The sequence below is a fragment of the Nesoenas mayeri genome, assembly GCF_963082525.1.
Source record: "Nesoenas mayeri genome assembly, chromosome: 7".
Taxonomy (NCBI): Eukaryota; Metazoa; Chordata; class Aves; order Columbiformes; family Columbidae; genus Nesoenas; species Nesoenas mayeri.
In genome coordinates, this window is record NC_137551.1 from 23,789,860 (window position 1) to 23,809,523 (window position 19,664).

The window sequence follows — 19,664 nt, forward strand, 5'->3', positions numbered from 1 at the left end:
TCCTTGTGATCTCCCACTTTTATATGAAGTATTAACATGAATGGATTTTTATACACAGTTGGTCAGTTTCTTGGTCACCTGTTTCTCGTTGCCTCTCTCGCGAGAGGTGCATCCATGCTTATCAATAACTTCGCATTCCGTTGCTATGTTTACCAAAACATGTACCTGGTTCTCCAGGAAAATGCAGCTAATATGAAGGCTTTAGCTGACAGGCAACTTCGCTAAAAGAGAAACTTGTTTTTTAACAAAAACAGGACAGACATAGTTCCTAGTAATAATAAGAAGAGGGTTTTTTTGTTTGTTTGGGTTTTTTTTTGTTTGTTTTTAATAAATTGGAAATTAATATACCCTGCAATTTGGAAAAGATGGAACTGGGTCATTGAACCAGCTGAAGTCATGGTTGATATTGTGAGATAATTTTGCATTGATCAATAGTATTTGGATAAAGACTTTATGGGTAATGATTATTTTAAAGAATGAAAGCGTATTTGCACCTGTCTGGAGTAGTTCTGTGCATTTAGTCCCAGCTGTTAGAAAGCAAGTGATGTTTCTGCTTGTGTAGCACCTGTTTTTGATTTCAGAGGGGAAACAGAAGAAAATTACTTCAATGGGTGGTGACATTAAATACAGCTGCTGCCTGACAGAGAGCATGTTATCTCCCTTTTACCCAAGTGAAAACACTTCTGCCTTGCATCATGGATAGGATCAGAGCTCCAGCTGTGTTCTCCCAGAGGAAGAGACAGAAAGGGATGCGTTCCCCAAAGCTTTCCTGCAGTTATGAAATAAAGTTCAATAAGTTTGTCATATTTATTATGCAGAGGAAGATGGGAATGACTAGAAGGATGTTTTTGATGGATCTGGCAAGAAGAAAAGGTTTCAGAGTAGAAAGTGAGCTAAGGTAGGAAAATGTTTATATGTGTAGAAATGAAATGTAGTAATGCTGCTATAGAAGCATTCTAATTTAATAAATGCAGTCATACAAATAGACTGTAGCTGAAGTTTTTGCTTATATATTTAGTGGATATGCATTGCTCTACCCGCTATAAAGGATTTCAGTGGATGTTCCTCAAGCATGGTTCATTTCTATTGTCTTCTGCACAGAAATCAGGCAGATCACAAATATTAGCAAAATTTCTATTCTTTTAACCTCTAAAAATCCATGCTTCTGATTTATCTTAAGTCTATCAGTTTTAATTTGTCTGCATTTTTCAATGTACTGCTTCTCACATGGAAAATAAAAAACGTTATGTGTGAACTTGGAAATGTTTTCCACAGGATATGTTTCTATGCTTTTGTATAGTCTCACTGGAATCAATGAATCATGTCTTTAGCTGATCTAAATCAGCTATTGTTTATTTCGCCCTTGAAGTCAGGTTAAGTTTACGTTAAACTTAATGGCCAATTTCTGAAATGAAAAAAAATTAAATATGCAAGAATGGAAAATATGATGGATTGAGAGGGACATTTCTCTAGAACATCTCTGGTATTCCAATATTTAATCTTCCTGTGAGTAATACACTGATGTGAGTCTCAAGGTTACTGGCTGACACATTAGTAGAATCTGGAAGAGCACTGAAGAAAAAAAACTAAGAATAAAATACCACAGATATGGCATTTCAGGGTGAAAATATACTGCAACTGCAGATTTGTCTGGTGGTATTTCAATAAGCCAATCTATTTTGAAGGAAGCCTTCCTCCAAATAATGCTTTTCATGAGTGCTGGTTATGTCATTATGCAGTTTTCCGAAAGCTTCATCATTTTGTATGTTCTCTGAAAAGATGGAAGAAAACCAAGTATTGATCATTTCTCTGCATCTATATGCAGATAGTATACAACTGGGTCCTCCCTATCAAAGCTCATTTCCACAGATTTTTCAATCCCGTCAGCTTTGAAAGCCTGAGGAAGAAGGGAGGATGAAATAACTTGTAAAGCAAGATTCTAGCAGGTATTGAACAGAAGTGGGCAATTAGTGTCTGATACAAAACTAATTGAATTCTTAGGGGAAAAAAAGAAAAGTGAACTGGGCTATTCTGAATCCTACATTAACATTACATTGAGGACTAAGTAGAGGCTTTATCTGGGCTGCTTTTACACACAAGTATTTATTGCCAGTATCTCAGCCTTTCTGTAAATTGTATGCAAGGCAGGTGTTAAGTTTTATTTCAACTTAGCTGCTACTGGATAAGACAGAACTATTTAACTGTTGATTTTTGTTTTTGAAAATTCCAGAGGAAATGTTAAATTGGTTATGTTCTTTGCCAAGAAAAAAGCACAGCTGTACAGGTAACAGAGGAAACTGGTGCACAGCAGCCAAACTGCTGCTGTGAGCATAGCGATGGCAAAGTTCCCAGATCTGCAGCTTGGTACAAATATACTGCATATGAATATTTTATATAAAGTGACATAAACCACAGGAAGAAGAAGTTATATGTCTCTAACTGATTTCCCGCCCCCCCCTTCAAGTAATGATGTGACAACTTCATTGGAGTACAACCAAGCAGGGTTAAGTAATACTAAAACCAATAGTGTTTCATGGACGTTCACCTAACCTAGATTTGTAATCTTTTAGATTAAAATAAATTGGGATTTTTAATTTCTTTTTTTTTTTTTTTTTTTTTTTTTAATGGACTCTGCTCCACAAGTTCCACAATGTGGGAGAAAAAAAATTGTGCTATACAATGGCACTTTTCATATTTCTGAAGTATAGTACATTCAATACCTTTCCAAATATACAGGGTGTTTCAAAAAGATAGACCCAAATCATAATTGCAGTTACACATCAATTTGGTTGATCTTTTTAAAACACCTGGTAATACATCTAATGTAGCGGTGAGTTATTTGGTAACAGTTTTCTATGGGGTGACTGAAGTATTTGTCATTGTGATTTAATGAAATCAGTGATTATTTTTATGAATTAGGCCAAGGGGTTTTGTTCATCTCCTGGAAAGTAGTTTGCTTTGAAAAGTTGTGCAGTCTGCCTTTAATGGTTAGTATACATTGTTTTTGAAGTTCATACTAACCAGCTGTCTCTACCAGTGGTGCCCTGTCTGCCTGAACATGTTGGTGGCTTAACTTCTCCAGGTGTTACAGAAGGACTGCAAAGCAATCTGTCAGGTCTGTGTGAAATTTACTGTATGTGCACAAGCCTGTCAGCAGCATGAGCTAGTAGGAGGCTACAGAGGTTTGCAAATGGAGGCGGCTGCCATCAAGACAATTTATGTTCCAATTCTAGGCTCATTTCTAGAAAAACTAAGTCAAATAATGACACTGTCTGTCTCTGCCTTTTCCCCAAGAAGTTGAGGAATCTGTTAACTGATATCGGTTAATTTTGGCATTTATTTCAGAGATATTGAGGCTCTGCAGGTTTAATGAAAATGAAGAGTTTCCTCCTTTATCTGTTGTTGTTCTTGTGGGTGACAGCACCCTCCTGCAGTGTGTGCCAAGGGGGAATGCTAGGAACCACTCAAATTTTCCTACCAAGTTAGTAGTTTCCTGAACTTGCAGAGGATTGAAATAAGGCAAGGTAGAAATTTAGAGATCATCCTAACTTTGCATGTAATTCGTTCTTGAAATGTAACTTTGTCCTTGTCCATTATTTTTCTATGGGAGGTGCAGAAGTGTGCCTTTTTAATCATGAACCATCATGGCATTCTTTCCAATGTTATTCTAGTACATCAACCCCAATTTAGTGTAATGACCTTTGTGCTACTGTATTTTTAAATGATGTAAACTATATAATCTTTTCAATAATCACTCAATCTGTAAATTTTACATTCAGTGAACTAGGATATCAATTTTGTAAGAGACTGTCCTTTTATTAGTGAGGAAATGGACTTTATATGGAGTGTATAATTCATAAGATTTAAGTCACAAACATTTGACAATGCCATATGTAAAGAGCTTAATGTAAATACAGAAAAATTAAATTTACAAAAAGATGCTGCTAGCTGTGAAGTTTAAAGAATTATTGTTAACAGACTTTTGAATACTGTAAAGCTTTCATTAATTGATCAGGAAAATTGGGAAGGGGCTGTCAAGTATTCTAAAGCAATCTTTTCATTATGGTACTTCTCGTGCAAGCCAAATATTTTCAGAGTTGTAAAAAAATGTGTGATAGGAAATACTGAAAGAAAGAGAGAAAATGCTGCACTTAGAGGAACTGTCAGGCTAAAATCTTAAAGCAGATTCAATGACAGGATTAGATATATTGTGATATGAAAACACAACTGCTTCCCACATCCTAACGTACAGTATATATGACAATTTTCAGGAAGCACATGGTAAGTAAGTATAGAAATAGCAGCTCTGTATCTGTGTACAGTTGGGTTCAGGAAAATAAGAAAACTACTTTGTGTGTACTTCTTGACAGTGACTCCGTCACTCATATTGTGGCTGAGAATAACTCTTACTTGGAGGTGCTAGACTGGCTGAGAGGACAGGCTGTGGGTGACAGCTCCAGGTTTGAACTGCTGGATATCTCCTGGTTCACAGCCTGCATGGAAGCGGGAAGACCAGTTGATTCAGAAATGAAGTATCGTCTCATGGTAAGATAGATCCCTCAGTGTAAATACAGTGACATTCAAAATGAATAACTATGTTTGGGGTGTTTTGTGTGTGTGTGTGGTGTTTTTTTTTTTTTCTTTTTCTTCTTCCTTTTTTTTTTTTTTTAAATCTAAAAGATTATATACTTGTGATATATTTTAAGTTTAAAAACTTTTTTCACTAAAGTTCACATGAGTAATTGACGCAGTTTTAAAAATGCTAAGATACTATGTCATCATGTGTTACAAACTCTAATATACATCATTCCTAAAAGGGAAAAAAAAGGATGCTATAAAAGGGGAAATATCCATCAGTGAAGCATTTACTGTTGTTGTGGTACTTGTGGCATTTCCACAAATACCTCAACATCATGGTAAAGTTTCCACTGAGGGCAGGGTGTTTAATGGGCTTTTGATGGACAAATTTGCCTCTTCAAAACAATACAAAAAATATTAAAACATTTGCCTTTGGAAGTGATTGGCTGACTGCTGGGCCCTTGAAGTGCCTGTGAAATGAAGGATGTTGCAGTCTGTCAAATGCAACCACCAAGTACAGCTGTGCTAAGGAAAAAAAAAAGGGGTTTATTATATTGTATTATCTCTCAATGGGAGCTGTAAGTGAGAGGTTATTGTGAATAGCAGGCTGATTATTTGGTGAATGGTGTTTGACCTTGAAGCAATGGACGATAATATATTCTGGTCTGTATTTGATAAAATTATGTGCTAATTTATCAAGTTGGAGTGTGGTGTGAAGCGGTGGCATTCAACATGCCTAGTACAGACTGTAGGTGATGAGGGTGTGCTAGGGATGCCCGGATGTGCTGTGCCCAGTGCAAAGACAGCCCATGCTGCTGTGCCCATGAAACGAACGCTGCGGTGTGTGAGGACAAACCTATTCACATGTTCTGCACATGCTTGAGCCTCGCGGTGGTGGATTTAATGTGCACTGGTGTGTCAAGAGAGTTACAAGTCTGAGCTAAAGCGCTCTGAAGTGAGGGGTAGGATTGCTGCTGATTTCCGAGTGTCTAGTCTAGTGCTCTGTGTGAACTGTGCGATACACTAACTGGGAAACCCATCAGCACTGGGACCACAGCAGGATCCACAGTGTGTATCTTCCTGGGAGGCACAGGCTGCCTGATTATTTAACAATGTTGCACTGTTTGCTGCTTCTTCATTGTGGTGTTTAGGTTATGAAGGATGATTCATAAATTCCGCCCTTCCCCAAGAAAAACTGTAGCTCCTGATTAATTTTTTCAGTCATCTTTTATTGCTAGAAACTGTTTTCCAGGATTTTATGTATAAGAATTACTGTTTAATAACACTTTGGGGGTGAGGAGTGAATACACCAGATGGAGCTGTCGCGCTCAGACTCAGCATAATTCTGTGCAGAGTATGTGTTTATATTTGCAGTCCTTCCAATGAAGTATTTTTGCAGCATATTTATAATATTTTCAGTGAATCTGCTGAAGGAAGAACAGACCAAAGAAAATGCAAAACAGAAAACACCTGTAAACCTTGTAACTACTGCATTATGTAGGCAAACAGGTCACAAAAATACAAATATTGGGAATGCAAAGCTGTTCTCTAAACAAGAAATAAATCCAAAACATGGGTAAAATCCTGTGAAGTTTGCTGAGAGTTTCACTTCAGGATTAGAAGTAAAACACATTACCCTTTATATACGTTCTCAGTTTCAACAGTGCTTAAAGACCTATAGATTCAGATATCTTAAAATATCCTCTCAAAGTTTTTTTGTGTGTTTTTGTTGTTGTTGTTGTTTGTTTGGGGTTTTGTTTGTTTGTTTGGGTTGGTTTTTTATTTTTTTAATTTCAGGGGTAAGAAATGCCATTGTCTTTCTCCAAAATGTCTCAAATGATACTGAAGCTTACTACATTGTTTCGGTGCGTGTGTGGGGTTTTTTTTGTGTGGTGTCGTGTTTTGTTTTGTGTTTTTTGTGGGGTTTTTTTTGTGTGTGTGGGGTTTTTTTTTTTTTTTTTTTTTTTTTTTTTAAATCAATGAGCACACTACTGCAAGTTGAACTGCCCTCATTTTCTTTTATATATGAAAGTCCACTTGGAATACTGCTGGAGCAGAAACTTCTGAAAAAAAGGTAGCAGCAATGCCAGGAGATAATTATTAAACTTGATACTGACTCTGCAAGTCAGAGCATGTGTTTCTGTTGAACCATAAAGTTTTCATGCTAATAAATGTAGAATGCAATAAGCAAGTGACTGTTGTACTGTTAGCTTTAATGCTTATAGTTAAGAACAGTCTTAATTATGTAATGGCTCTAAAGTAACTAATATTTTTTTTAAAGTAAACAAGGAAGGAAGAGAAAGGATTCTAGACATACGGCAAATTTACAAATAATTTTTCTTGTTGTAGTGTGCCCATGATTTTTTTTCTGCCTTGAGAAATAAGAAAGGATTGAAGCAAAGGTTAATTTTTTTTTTAAGTACTAGACCAATCTCATACATAATGTAACTTAGTTGCAGTTTCACTGAAGACAAATTTGATCCATTATGTCAATCTTGTAAAATGCAAAGTGAAAGTAAATTAACAAGTCTTGAACTCAGGCTACAACATGAAGGCTTTGAGGTAAAAGGAATTAATTGCAGTGGGGGAATGGTGTGGGTGAAATCTTACCTACATGTAGGTTGGTGTTAGAATTCCCATTATTATCAACTGCAGTAAGATTTCATCTTCCAGATCTTACAGTGGCCGATTTGGAAGGTTGTTCTTCATTCATGATGCTTGTTTTAATGTATTGCTAAAAAGAAAGGTCCTTGTCCATGCAAAACAAGGGGAATAAAGTCAGAGTTACAGATCATTAGCTAACATTAATTACCACTGTCACCAAAATACATCTTTCTATGATTGCGAATGATCCGAGAGATGCTCTGATATTAGTGATTTATAGAGTATGAAAGGTCGGGTGACCAGATCTAAGATGGTCTGAGTTGTTATTGATTCATTTGGTAACAGTTGACTTTTATATTTAGTAGCCATAATTTAATTTATTAGGCTATGGAAGTGTGGTAGCTAAACATCCACTTGAAAGGGAAATTGAAATATTTCTATGGCAAAGGAATGCTTTCATCCAGAGACACATTTCGCACCACAAGCAGATGGATATTCTGGACAATAGCAGTACATGGACATTAATATGTATATAAGGGCATCTCCATATGCTAGAAAGTAGTGCTGTTTCCTGGGTAATGGCAAAGAAAGAGGCAGATGGGAAGATTTCAGAGGGATAAAAATAGAGGAAGAAAACCATAAGTGGGTTGGTATCCTCAGCAGCCTTAGGAACTCTGCTGTGTCTGCATCTCTTCTGATTTTTCCTCAGTCAGAACCCAAAAGTTGTTTGTTAGTTAGTTGGTTGGTTGGGTTTTTTTTTTTTTAGGAAAAGAGATTTATTTCCTTGAGCGAGATTTTCCTCCGTATTAGGAAAAGGAAGTGGTGTATCTTTTGATCCCTTGCCATATTATGTGACAGGCAACTCATATTTAACGTTTTCCAGAGTTTCTCACTCTGTTGCCTCATGAAAGAGAGCAACTCTAATGGAAGAAATCCTTCATACTGACAAGTCAGAGTTTCCTAGAAAATAAAATGAAACTTATAAACTGGATGCCTTCTCTTCATAAAATGCTGGATATCAGCAGAATTTATTATTTGATCAATGCTGTCTGGATTTTACAAAGCTGCTGGCTGTTGAATAATGTGGCCTGATGCAGTTTCTAGAATCCACACACCTTATGCCCTGCTGCTCCATTTTCTCTCTCTCTTTGTTATTTCCCCATGTCATTATACTTCTTTGTTTGTGTATTAAAAAAACAGTTTGTCAAAGAGTGAAGTAATCCCCTATAAGATCAGTTCTGCAACCAAGACGCTCTGCTGTACAAACTGATGCTAGTGGTACAGGCTGATTTTCCTGTGGAAAATGTCATTGTGAAGAATTGGCAGTGACATTCATTGTTACTTCAGCCTGGATGTGAGTTACAAACTCTGATTAGCTCCAGCAGTTAAGTGGCCTACACATTGGATATTTTTTCAGTAGTTGTCCCTGTCCGGTGTACCATAATTTCATTCTAATATAGTGGAGTTATCTGCAAAAAAAGGAATGGTAATGCTTACATTTTTCTCATCTCCGTAGTTGTTTCTCCCCAGCACTACAAGTTATTTTGAGGTAGTGTGAGTTTGCAGGATTGCTTGTTCTACACTGTAATTGCTACTGGATGAATCTTTAGGTTTGTCCCATAATCTGTACAAATGACTATATCCCATCTGTTCTTCCCACCAAAAAGCAATATCAACCTTGTTCTTATGTTCTGCTGATGATAGATAATCCCTGTAGTTCTCATGCAGACACTGTTATATTCCCTAAAAATCAGGCTGTAGCAATTACTGTTTGCTAGACATTTTTGCTGTTGATTTCTAGCCAAAGTTTCTTCTGTTATATATAATCAAGTCCTGTTAATTAAAAACACAACTATTGCTGATTAAGAAAAAATGTCAAATATCTTTGCTGACACAGGAATAGTGTTTAAGTGTGAATGTTTATGTGCCAGTCTATCACTCTTAAACACATAGGGTTTCGCCATTAATTTTGCTCTTATCCACAATGCCAGGTAATGCTACAATGTAGAGCTCTTGTTCTTTGTGTATCTATGTCCTAATGAAGATAATAGCTTATTATATATTCTATTCAGTAACATTGTTTGTTCACAGTCTTTGCAGCTGAGGCTATAATTTCAAGCAGTATATTAGCTGTAATCAATCATAGTTTATATGATTTAAAATCAATTTTAAAGTATAATTCATGAATGTGTGCAAAAGTGGATGAGTTATGCTGTTGATCCTGGCTGAAACCCATTTCAGTTATTCCCAAGAGTGGTCTTACACATAAAATAGCTTCCTTCCTTTCAGTGTATACTATGAAAACTGCCATATAATTCACTGCTCCTTCAGCTGTGCAAGCAAATGCCTTTTATGTGTGCGTGTGAATACTATTATTTAACTACTCTGTATCAAATATAAAGGCAATTTAGCATGAAATTATATGTGTGGGGGGTGTGTGTGTGAAAGGCACATACACGTATTTATGGGTTTGCCCAGCAGAAATGCTACCTTTATGTCTGCATGTATCTGGTTACAGGGGAGAAAGGGCTCATTGTTCCATTTTTGTGGTGAAAATTTCCTCTGTGTATCTTTGTGATATTTTGTTGTTGTTGAAACATTTCCCTGTGGCTTTTGGATAGTGCAATGCAATATGTTTTTCATAGATCTACCGAATGTTTTCCGACAAAATGAAAAACACCAAAAAGTATATAGAAATGCTGAGAACACTTTGGGCGTTTCCAAAATATTTCAGATTTGGGCACTTTTAATGAAAGCAAAAGAATTAAAGGACTGAGCACATAAAGCAGCAGCAAAGATGGTGCTAGATTGTATTTTTCCAGTTGCTCAGGATACTTGCATGTTGAGGACTCATGCTTGGGATGCTTTTTTTGCCAATGGGAATGTGACTTGGTGTATCCTACCTTTCAGGAGGATTCTCTTCCCACTCTACTGGGATGGGTGGTCCACAGACTTTTTTGTTCATCTTGGTTGATTTTGCATAGAGCAAAATTAGGCAAAAAGTGAATGAGCATGTCGGTAGCCTGGTGCTTGGGAAACTCCCATTTAAGATTTGGCAACTGTCTCCTTTTCCTTGTTCCAATGAACACCTAAAAATTATGTCAGGGTTGAATCAGCGTGTATGGAAGGGACTGAATGAGAAACCACATCATAAGGTGAACACCAGCTGTTGGATGAAAGGATGGAGACAACTCTTCTATGGCTGTTTGTAAAGGTTTTCTTTCCTTTATAGTGACCCAAAAATAGGACATTTAGCTTAAAGAATTAAATCCAAACAGAAAAAGTTTTTTACCTGAAAGAGAGTGGGAAAGGTTTATTTTTAAAGTCATGGAAAAATTTTTACTTCACCACTGCATTTAGCTACAGATTGAAAAAGTTATTTGAGCATCTTGTTTTTTTCACATTGGTCTAACATCCTTGATCTTATTGAATCATCTAGTGTTTTCTGGGAAAACTCTGTTCTTTCAAGCCTATCTGCCCTTAAAGCTTTGTAGGTTTTCAATCTTACTGCAATAAAAGGAGTAAAAGAGAGACTTGCTGTGTAGAGAGACTTTTTTTTTAAATGAGAGTGCCATTGGAAACTCTGTACAAGAGCCTACTAATGAAAATAAATGAAAAATCCCAATAAACAACAGATAAACTGGTATTGCCAGTGCAACCAGTGTGAAATTAAATGTTTTCCCTAGGAAGATGGTAGGGTCATTATTATTCTCTTATTTTTGAATGTACATATTTGGGGCTCATGAATGTATTTTAAGCTATTTGATAGGTGTGTCACAAAATCTTATTTCCCCCCGTCCCCTTTTTTTTTTCTTTTTTTTTTAGGAACAAGATCAGTCTCCTCCTTTGAATACACCTGAATCAGAAGTACCGTCTTTTATTGCAAGCAAGGTATCTCAGTATTCGTGTCAAAGGAAGACAACTTTAAATAACTACAACAAGAAATTCACGGTAATAGTTACTGTATCAATGAAGTACAAATTAATACAAGTAAAGTAATTAATACAGTACTTGATTCATTATTTTCAATGACATCATCAACAAATTCATGAGTTAAATAGGCAACACAATGATAACAATTTATTAAAGTTATGAATCTGGCATATTAAAATTGAGTGCAAGCTTAATTGCGTCCTTTAAGTGTTGCTGAAAGCTTAGCACGATGGATCTTTAATTATAGTAATAGCTTGTAAACACATGAATTTTTAAAACAAATGATAGAATAACATTCTGAAAATATCTTTTAGCCTTTGATCACAGTCTTATTTGACAAGTTGAAAGTAATGATAAGCAAGTTTGGTTTAGGTCAGTTCAAGGTACTTCACAATTGCTTTACTGCCTTCTCGTTTGTTCAGGTGTTCAGTTCTTCAAAGAGCAGTTGTAATATTCAGATTTTCAGAATTGCTTAGTTATGAAAACAGGTTGCATGATCAATGTAATTACTTTAACATGATGGGAAAAAAAAGCCCTTAAATTGTTCAGTTAAATAGAAATCTCGGAGACTGTCATAGATCCTATTTAATGCTCATAGCATCACACAGTTCCGTAAGTATGAAGAGCCTGAGTCATCTGGTATAAATTCTGCTTAAATTATTGTGCCTAATGACTCCTCTGGCTAGCTCTAGATATTCAGTGACATCTATGCAAGAGGAAACAATTGACACAGAGACTCCGCTGTAGTATAGTCTGAATACATCTGACGTAGTTTCATTCATATGTTTCACCTATAACACGAAACACTTCCTGAAGTTTCATTATTTTTGTTGTTATTTATAATTTTTATGCTTTTACTTTGTGTGTATGCCTATAGATATGCACTAATATTTCAAGTAAATATCATTTGTAAGATCCATGTAAAAAGAATAACAGCAGTAATTTGGAATAAAACCCATTTTCAAAGTAAATACTAAAACCTCAGAGAATTCAGAATTAAAGATAAACCTAAAATCATCTCTGAAATGTCTTGATCTGGGAATGCACAGTTAAGAATTAAACAACCTAATTTTTGCCTTGTAGTGATGCTTTGAAATAATCATCAATTATGCCAATTATATAGTAGTGTTCATGGTACTCAAAGAGGTTAAACTGTTTGCTTAGTGAAAAAACATTCCCTTTTTGAGCAACCTGGTAGGAATTGAGTTTTGATCTTGCTTGGAGCCTGTGGTTGGACTAGAGACCTGCTGAGGTCCCTTCCGACCCCAATGATTCCAACATTCCCGAAATTGCTTCTTTTGAAATGGTTACTGTGCCCCACCTCCTGCTAGAAAAACAAGGCTGTGAATGTTATTGTTTAACCTCTTGAAAGCAATAATTCTTTTTCACTGTTTACAAGTATCAAATGCACACTGCTATAGGGGAAGATGTCAGATCAAATACAGTGTGACTTAAAGATACTGTAAAATATGGACCCTCTTGAAGAAATTGGAAGTGCCTTAGTTCTACTCTTCCTGAAAACAGTGGAATGTAGGAGACTGTGCCTTGTTGCATTTTCTGTAGCAGGATATTTTGTCAGTCATTCTGAAGGTAAAAAATTAAAATTGTGATGGATAATGGCAAAGCACAATGACTACTCCCAGAAGGCACGAAGTTTTCGTTGATTTTTAAATTTTGAACAGAAAAAAGGCCTAGAATAAGGTAGCTCCCTTTTAATGATATCTTTCAAATTTTAATTTTTGAAAAATCTAATATCTTAATTTGTAAATTTGTGCTGTATTTTTCCATACCCATGAGGCCCCAGAGGAAGTCAGGACAATGGAGGAGTTTGTCTTGGTTGATGAGGACTGGGTTAGGGAGCAATTAAGCAATCTGAACATCCGTAAATCCATGGGTCCAAATTGGATGCACCTGTGGGTGCTGCAAGAACTGGCTGAAGTCATTGCTAGGCCACTCTCTAACATCTTTGCTAAGCTGTGGGAAATGGGAGAGGTGCCTGAGGACTGGAGGAAAGGAAATGTCACTCCAGTCTTCAAAGAGGGCAAGAAAGGTTACCCAGCTAACTATAGACCGTTCAGTTCACCTCCATTCCTGGGAAGGTGATGGAACAACTTATCCTTGGTGCCACCTTAAGGCATATCAAAGATAAGAGGGTCATTAGAGGCAGTCAACATGGCTTCATCAAGGGGAAGTCGTGCTTGACCAACCTCATAGCCTTTTGTGAGGACATAACCAGGTGGATGGATGATGGCAGGGCAGTGGATGTGGTGTATCTTGATTTCAGTGAAACACTTGACACAGTCTCCCACAGCATCCTTGTTGCTACGCTGAGGAAGTGTGGTCTGGACGATTAGGTAGTGAGGTGGACTGCGAACTGGCTGAAGGGAAGAAGCCAGAGAGTTGAGGTCAATGGGGCAGAGTCCAGTTGGAGGCCTGGATCTAGTGGAGTCCCTCAAGGGTCAGTACTGGGACCAGTACTATTCAATATATTCATCAACAACTTGGATGAGGGAATAGAGTGCACTGTCAGCAAGTTTGCTGGTGACACCAAACTAGGAGGAGTGGCTGACATGCCAGAAGGCTGTGCTGCCATCCGGCGAGACCTGGACAGGCTAGAGAGCTGGGTGGGGAAAAATCTAATGACATATAAAAAGGCCAGTCTTGCATCTGGGCAGGAACAACCCCAGGTACCAGTATAAGTTGAGGAACAACCTTTTAGAGAGCAGTGTAGGGGAAAGGGACCTGGGGGTCCTGGTGGACAGCAGGATGACCATGAGCCAGCACTGTGCCCTTGTGACCAAGAAGGCCAATGGCATCCTGGGGTGTATTAGAAGAGGGGTGGTTAGTAGGTTGAGAGAGGTTCTCGTTCCCCTCTACTCTGCCTTGGTGAGACCACATCTGGAATATTGTGTGCAGTTCTGGGCCCCTCAGTTCAAGAAGGACAAGCAACTGCTGGAGAGAGTCAAGCGCAGAGCCACAAAAATGATTTAAGAGAGCGGAGCACTGAGGAAAGGCTGAGGAAGCTGGGTCTCTTTAGCTTGGAGAAGAGGAGACTGAGGGTTGACCTCATTAATGTTTATAAATATGTAAAGGCTGAGTGTCACGAGGATGAAGCCAGACTCTTCTCAGTGGCAACCAATGGTAGGACAAGGCGCAATGGGTACAAACTGAAACACAGGATGTTCCACTTAAATATTAGAATAAACTTCTTCATAGTGAGGGTGGCAGACACTGAACAGGTTGCCCAGGGAGGTTGTGGAGTCTTCTTCTCTGGAGAAATTCAAAACCCACCTGGACATACTCCTGTGTAACCTCATCTGGGTGTTCCTGCTCCAGTCGGGGGATTGGACTGAATGATCTTTCAAGGTCCCTTCCAATCCCCAACATTCTATGATTCTGTGAACTCTAGTGAATATATAGTTCATATTCTAGGTGTTGAATTCCTGAATCTAGTCCAAAATTCAGTTCAGATGAAAACTATGATAGCAGCAACATATTCATTGAGTGGCTTCTGTTATACCTGTGTTTCACAGAGACGTAGTCCTTAATTTACTTCCAGATTTATTATTGCAGCAGTCTTAATGTCAGAGTACAACTCGTATTTGACAAATGAATTTTACTGAACATATTAGAAGCAGGGCAGTTTGATGACTGAAGCACGGAGACTCCCTTCTGTTACCCTATATATCAAACATTTCTGAGTCTGAGTATAAACTAGGTTTCGAAATGACGAAGTTGGCAGTTTTTCATCCTCGTATTTTAAGACTGACTGTATTGTGTTCATGCTTTATTTCTGAAGGTGGTACTGGACAAGTTGATAATGCATATGAATCTGTCTAGCATCTGCACCTTGACAGGTGTAATGCAACTCCTTAGAGCTGTTGCTCTTTTTTCTCACAACCAAAGCTTGCCAAGACAGCTGAACACTTGAGTGTTTATGGACTGCAAGAGCTGGCCCCTTCACTGGAGGCTTGCCAGATAGCCTGCTTAATGTCACAGCAGCCTGATTTTTAGTTTTGCTGTTGTTTTGTTAGTCTTTTCTTAAACCTGTAATTCAGGTTCTCAAATAAAAGTGTTCCAACAGATTTTTTAGTGTGAGCATTTAGCAAATACACTGAAGCACTGGTATAATTCACTTGTGCATGCTGTGGGCAACCAACCATTAAATGACAGATTTTCCCTGGCTCAATGCTGTACATCCTGAAAATTAGGTCCAAACCATCTTGAATTATGTGTTGATGATAGTATTTTGTTGTAACAACTTTACTCTGTGACTCAGGGTTGTTCCTTTTTCTTACAGATTTTCTGATTTCTTTGATTAGCTTGAAAAGTATTTTTTTCAATCTTGCCTGTAACAGGGGCACAAAGCTATTATTTGCCTATGCATTCTTGGATGAACTCATAGATTCTTTCTTTTACTGGACTTTGCCCTGATACCCTGTATCAAATTCCTTTTTCAAATGAGTAGTAATGTTTGAGAATGAACAGTAGTTAATGTTTGGCACCTTGTAGTCTCTTCAGAAGAGCAGGAAAACAGTTGCTAACAGGTAGTGACATGCGTACAACAAGGCTTTGAATGTGCTGATTTCTTGGAAGAGACACTTTGGGAGACTTGATTTCTGGAGAAATTGATAATCAGTGTTTAGTTTTAACCTTGAGACCTGTTCTGTATATATTTTACCATGAAAGACCATTTACTGAAACAAAATAGCAGAGATATTTGATGAGAGCTCATCAGGACATTGTGATGGTTTGACATGATAGATGCAGTTTCTATGTTCCGCTGTCCCATGTTTCCTTTCTGTTGTCATAGTGTCATGGTTTAACCCGAGCTAGCAATACAAGAGTAGCCACTCACTTGCTCCCTGACCCCAAGCAAACAGGGGAGAGAATCAAAAGAGAAGGGAGAAAGTTGGATTGAGATAAACACAGTTTAATAAAATAGCAAAATACTAATACACTACTAGTAAATTATATATATATGTTTTATATACATATATGTATATACACACAGGCACACACATATACATAATAGAAATAGAATATAAAATAAAAGATACTCAATTCCTCACAAAATTCGTCCACACCAAGCAGCCAGTCCCCGGAAGCAGCACTTGCTGCCAACAGCTGATCCTGGAGAGAGAAAAAGGAAAAAGGGAGAAAGGCCAAGAGACCTCTGCAAATAGCAGGTGCCCCTTCCAATGACAAATGGCCAGAACTAATGAATGTCCTGAACAGAACTCCCCAGCTCCAACAAAGAGAGAACAGCAAGCAAAAAAGCCAGAGAGAGAGACCAGGAGATCCCAACTCTCCTTAAATATGAAGCACGATACTAATGGAAGCAATACTCTGATCAGTCTGGATGTCAGTCAAGCTCTGCCCTATCTATGCCCCCCTTCTGTAATGCCTCACATCTATGGGCAGAGCACTCAGAACATCCTTGGCTCTCAGACTAGAGCAATTTAAAACATTAACTCTGTTCTGGGGTGTTATCTTCTTGTTCTCAAACTAAGTCCAAATAATGACTGTGCTGGCTATGAAACAGAAAAGGTTTGTAACTGCATGAACAAAATTAACTCATTTTCAGTCAAACTAGCACACATAGCTGGAAAATAAATTACAGAAAGGTGCAACAAACCAGTTGTACATCATGGAAGAAGCTACAGAAGGGTTGGCAAAGACTGTGCAGATGTGAAGATTTCATGACTACGTTCAGCAGGAGACAAATCCCACCCATATTATTTATTTTTTTTTATGAGCTGTTGAATAGTAGCAAGGCCTATTGTGTGAAGAATAGACTAAAAATGTCAAATTGCTTGCCAAGAAGGAGACAGTAGCAGTGTGTCAGTTCATGGAGAAGAAATGCCACCACTTCAGATGTGTGGGGCTTCATGCAGTCTTTGGGTCCCTGTGCATCACGTACTATGACCTCTTGGTACATAAGCTGGGAACCACTGCTATGGAATTTACTGAATTGGATGATTCAGGAGTGCACCTGAATGCATAGCTCTGACTCCACAGGTGAGCTCTAGCTGTTCGGATGGGCAAAGATGCAAAGCAGAAGGGCAAATTGTTTCTGCAGAGGCTGTACCTTAGCATGTTTCCTTTACGTTTGTCTTAAAATTAACATCATTATGGGATATAGTATTACAATATTGTTTTCTGGCTCATTTGTAAATAGCTAGCCATCCTCCCTCTCTTCCTCTGAAAATATACACTTGGGGGCTGCATTGTGTTTTCATGTGGTAAAATAAATGGAGTCATTCTGCTGTGCCGGAGAGGGGTAGTTGGATTTGAATATTAATACCAGACTGCAATAAAATTCAGACAGACATTCTTCTGTGAGGAAAACACAATTTAATTCTTACAGAAGAAACTAATTAAGTCAGAAGCAAATGGTTCTGTGATTCTGATGCTTATTGCTAATGCTACTGAATGTTACTCTGCTTTGGCTGTTACTCATGGTAATGAGAATGTGGATGCCTAGCATGGGAAAGATGCCTGGTTTCCTTTTCACTCTGTTAGAGAGAAAAAAAAAAATCCCTATTTCATCTTCTTTTTAACCTACAAAACATGTACCAGTTATGCCACTGGCTCAAGCATTTATTATTATTCCATTTTAAAACAGACCTCAGGAGAACCTCAACTTTAATTTTATTATGAACGTGGGATGTCTATAGGTATAAAACCACTAACTGAATGCATAACCTTAATATCATGTACTATCTTACTGACATAGCTTATTTCAGTAAAAATTCTCCAGACAATACATCAAAATTGCAAACTTTATAAATGTATATGAAGTGTATACCTATCCAAAATAAATTGGTAGTTTGGTCTAAGGAGGAAATGTCTCATTTTTAAGATAAGCAGGAGGCTGATCCCTAAAATATAGACAGAATATATGTACACCTGCACTTTTTGTCAACCCAAATTTGTATGCATACTTTAAGTCTATGCTGCTTTCTTTGGCTATATTAATACATGTAACATATTTTTAAGATTTTGTGTTTCTTATTACACTATATGTTTTTATCTTCTCTAGGGCAGTGTTATGTGATTGACACTAACATTGTGCTCTGTCAGCAATTCTTTTCTCACAAGTGTCTTGTTTTCTTTCACATTATGTAAAAAAAATATGGAAACTTCTCAAAAGTACCACACTTTTCAGTTGTAAGAAATGAAGCTGTTATTATTGGTTAATATGAGGAGCAGCTGGAGGTAACAGATATTTCTAATAACAGTCTGTGTACAAAGACCTTGGGATTGTTCACATTATGCTATTACTGTTACACTCATTCAGCTGTGTTGTTTCTCCAGCTGATGTAAGATGACATGATAAAATATTTGGACCTGGGCAAGTATTGGGCTTTTCAGTTCAGATACCAAAAATAAAATTAAAAAATATTCAGATTGAACAAAATTTGATTATTTTATTCACTTTAGTCTACAGTACAGGATGCCTCATTAGTTAATTCTCCTTGAAATAAGCACTGAAAGTATTTACTTTGTCTGTGTATACAAAAGGTATTCACATGTCCTTTTTATCTTCCCATTGAAACATAAAATCAGGATTTACACTGGGGAAAGTAAGAAAATTATTTGAATGAATGGTTCATTCTAAATCTCTTTAAAATCACTTTGGTCAGTTTTGAATAGACACCAAAAACTGGCAACAGCAATGTGATGAAAACTAGGACCCACTCTTTAGATTAACAGCTTGACAAATAAACTTCAAGCAGAAAACAGTTATTGGGAGCAAAAGCAATTTAACTCAAATAGTTATCTGAGTATAGTAGTCCTTCAACCAGGTATCATGTATGTTATTATTTTTTTATTTGTGTTGCGGTAGCATTGATAGGCTCAAGCAAGATAGAGGCCTTTTTAATAAGAGATGCTGTACAAACACATAGTGAAAGACAATTCAAGCCCTGAAGAGTTCATAGCCCTAATAGACAGCAAATGAAAGGCAGCAAGGGAAACAGTGGCAGGGAGGTCTGAAGCAGCTTTCCAAGGTCACACAACAGAGGAGCAGGAGGTGTAGGAATAAGAACAAGACAGGTGCCCCATCCATGAAGCTGTAATGCTTTCTTTACAGAACAGATTAGACTTAGAATATTTTCTTGGTAGTATAGCATTGGTGATATCTGTTCTTGCAGAGTCTAAAGCTGAGTTTATTAAAGACTATTTTGGAAGTAGCAATAGAACTGCTTTGACAATCTTATTTAAATGAGCAGGATGTTATGAAGCATAGCGTGTGACCATTAGCTTCTTTTGCTTTTCTGAATGCGACTGGATTTGTGTACTCTGATATTTGTGTTGAAAGTTATTGGGTTTGGCACACATAAAGCAGCACAGCATTATTGTTTATTATTTTTTATATTGTTCAGAGAACTTTTTCATGTATTAGTTGAGAATCTTGCTCTTTGTGTTGATTTCAGTGTTGTTATTTTTAGCATTTATAATATAATATTTAAGTATCTTGCATATATTAAAATGCACACTAACTAATAACTTTGCTTTATTTATGATATTTTAATCTTATTAGG

At 37.2% G+C, this 19,664-nt stretch overlaps 1 protein-coding gene across 1 annotated transcript in view; it reads left to right on the top strand.

The window, feature by feature from the left end:
- Positions 1-695: 695 nt before the first annotated feature.
- Positions 696-19,664, top strand: part of DNTT (DNA nucleotidylexotransferase) — a gene marked incomplete at both ends in the record, with an annotated part of 93,619 nt that continues 74,650 nt past the window's right edge. Inside the window, 3 exons of the mRNA XM_080347877.1 lie at positions 696-898; positions 4,371-4,545; positions 11,008-11,133. Coding sequence (XP_080204003.1) covers positions 696-898; positions 4,371-4,545; positions 11,008-11,133 — 504 coding nt within the window. The remainder of the gene's footprint in view (positions 899-4,370; positions 4,546-11,007; positions 11,134-19,664) is intronic.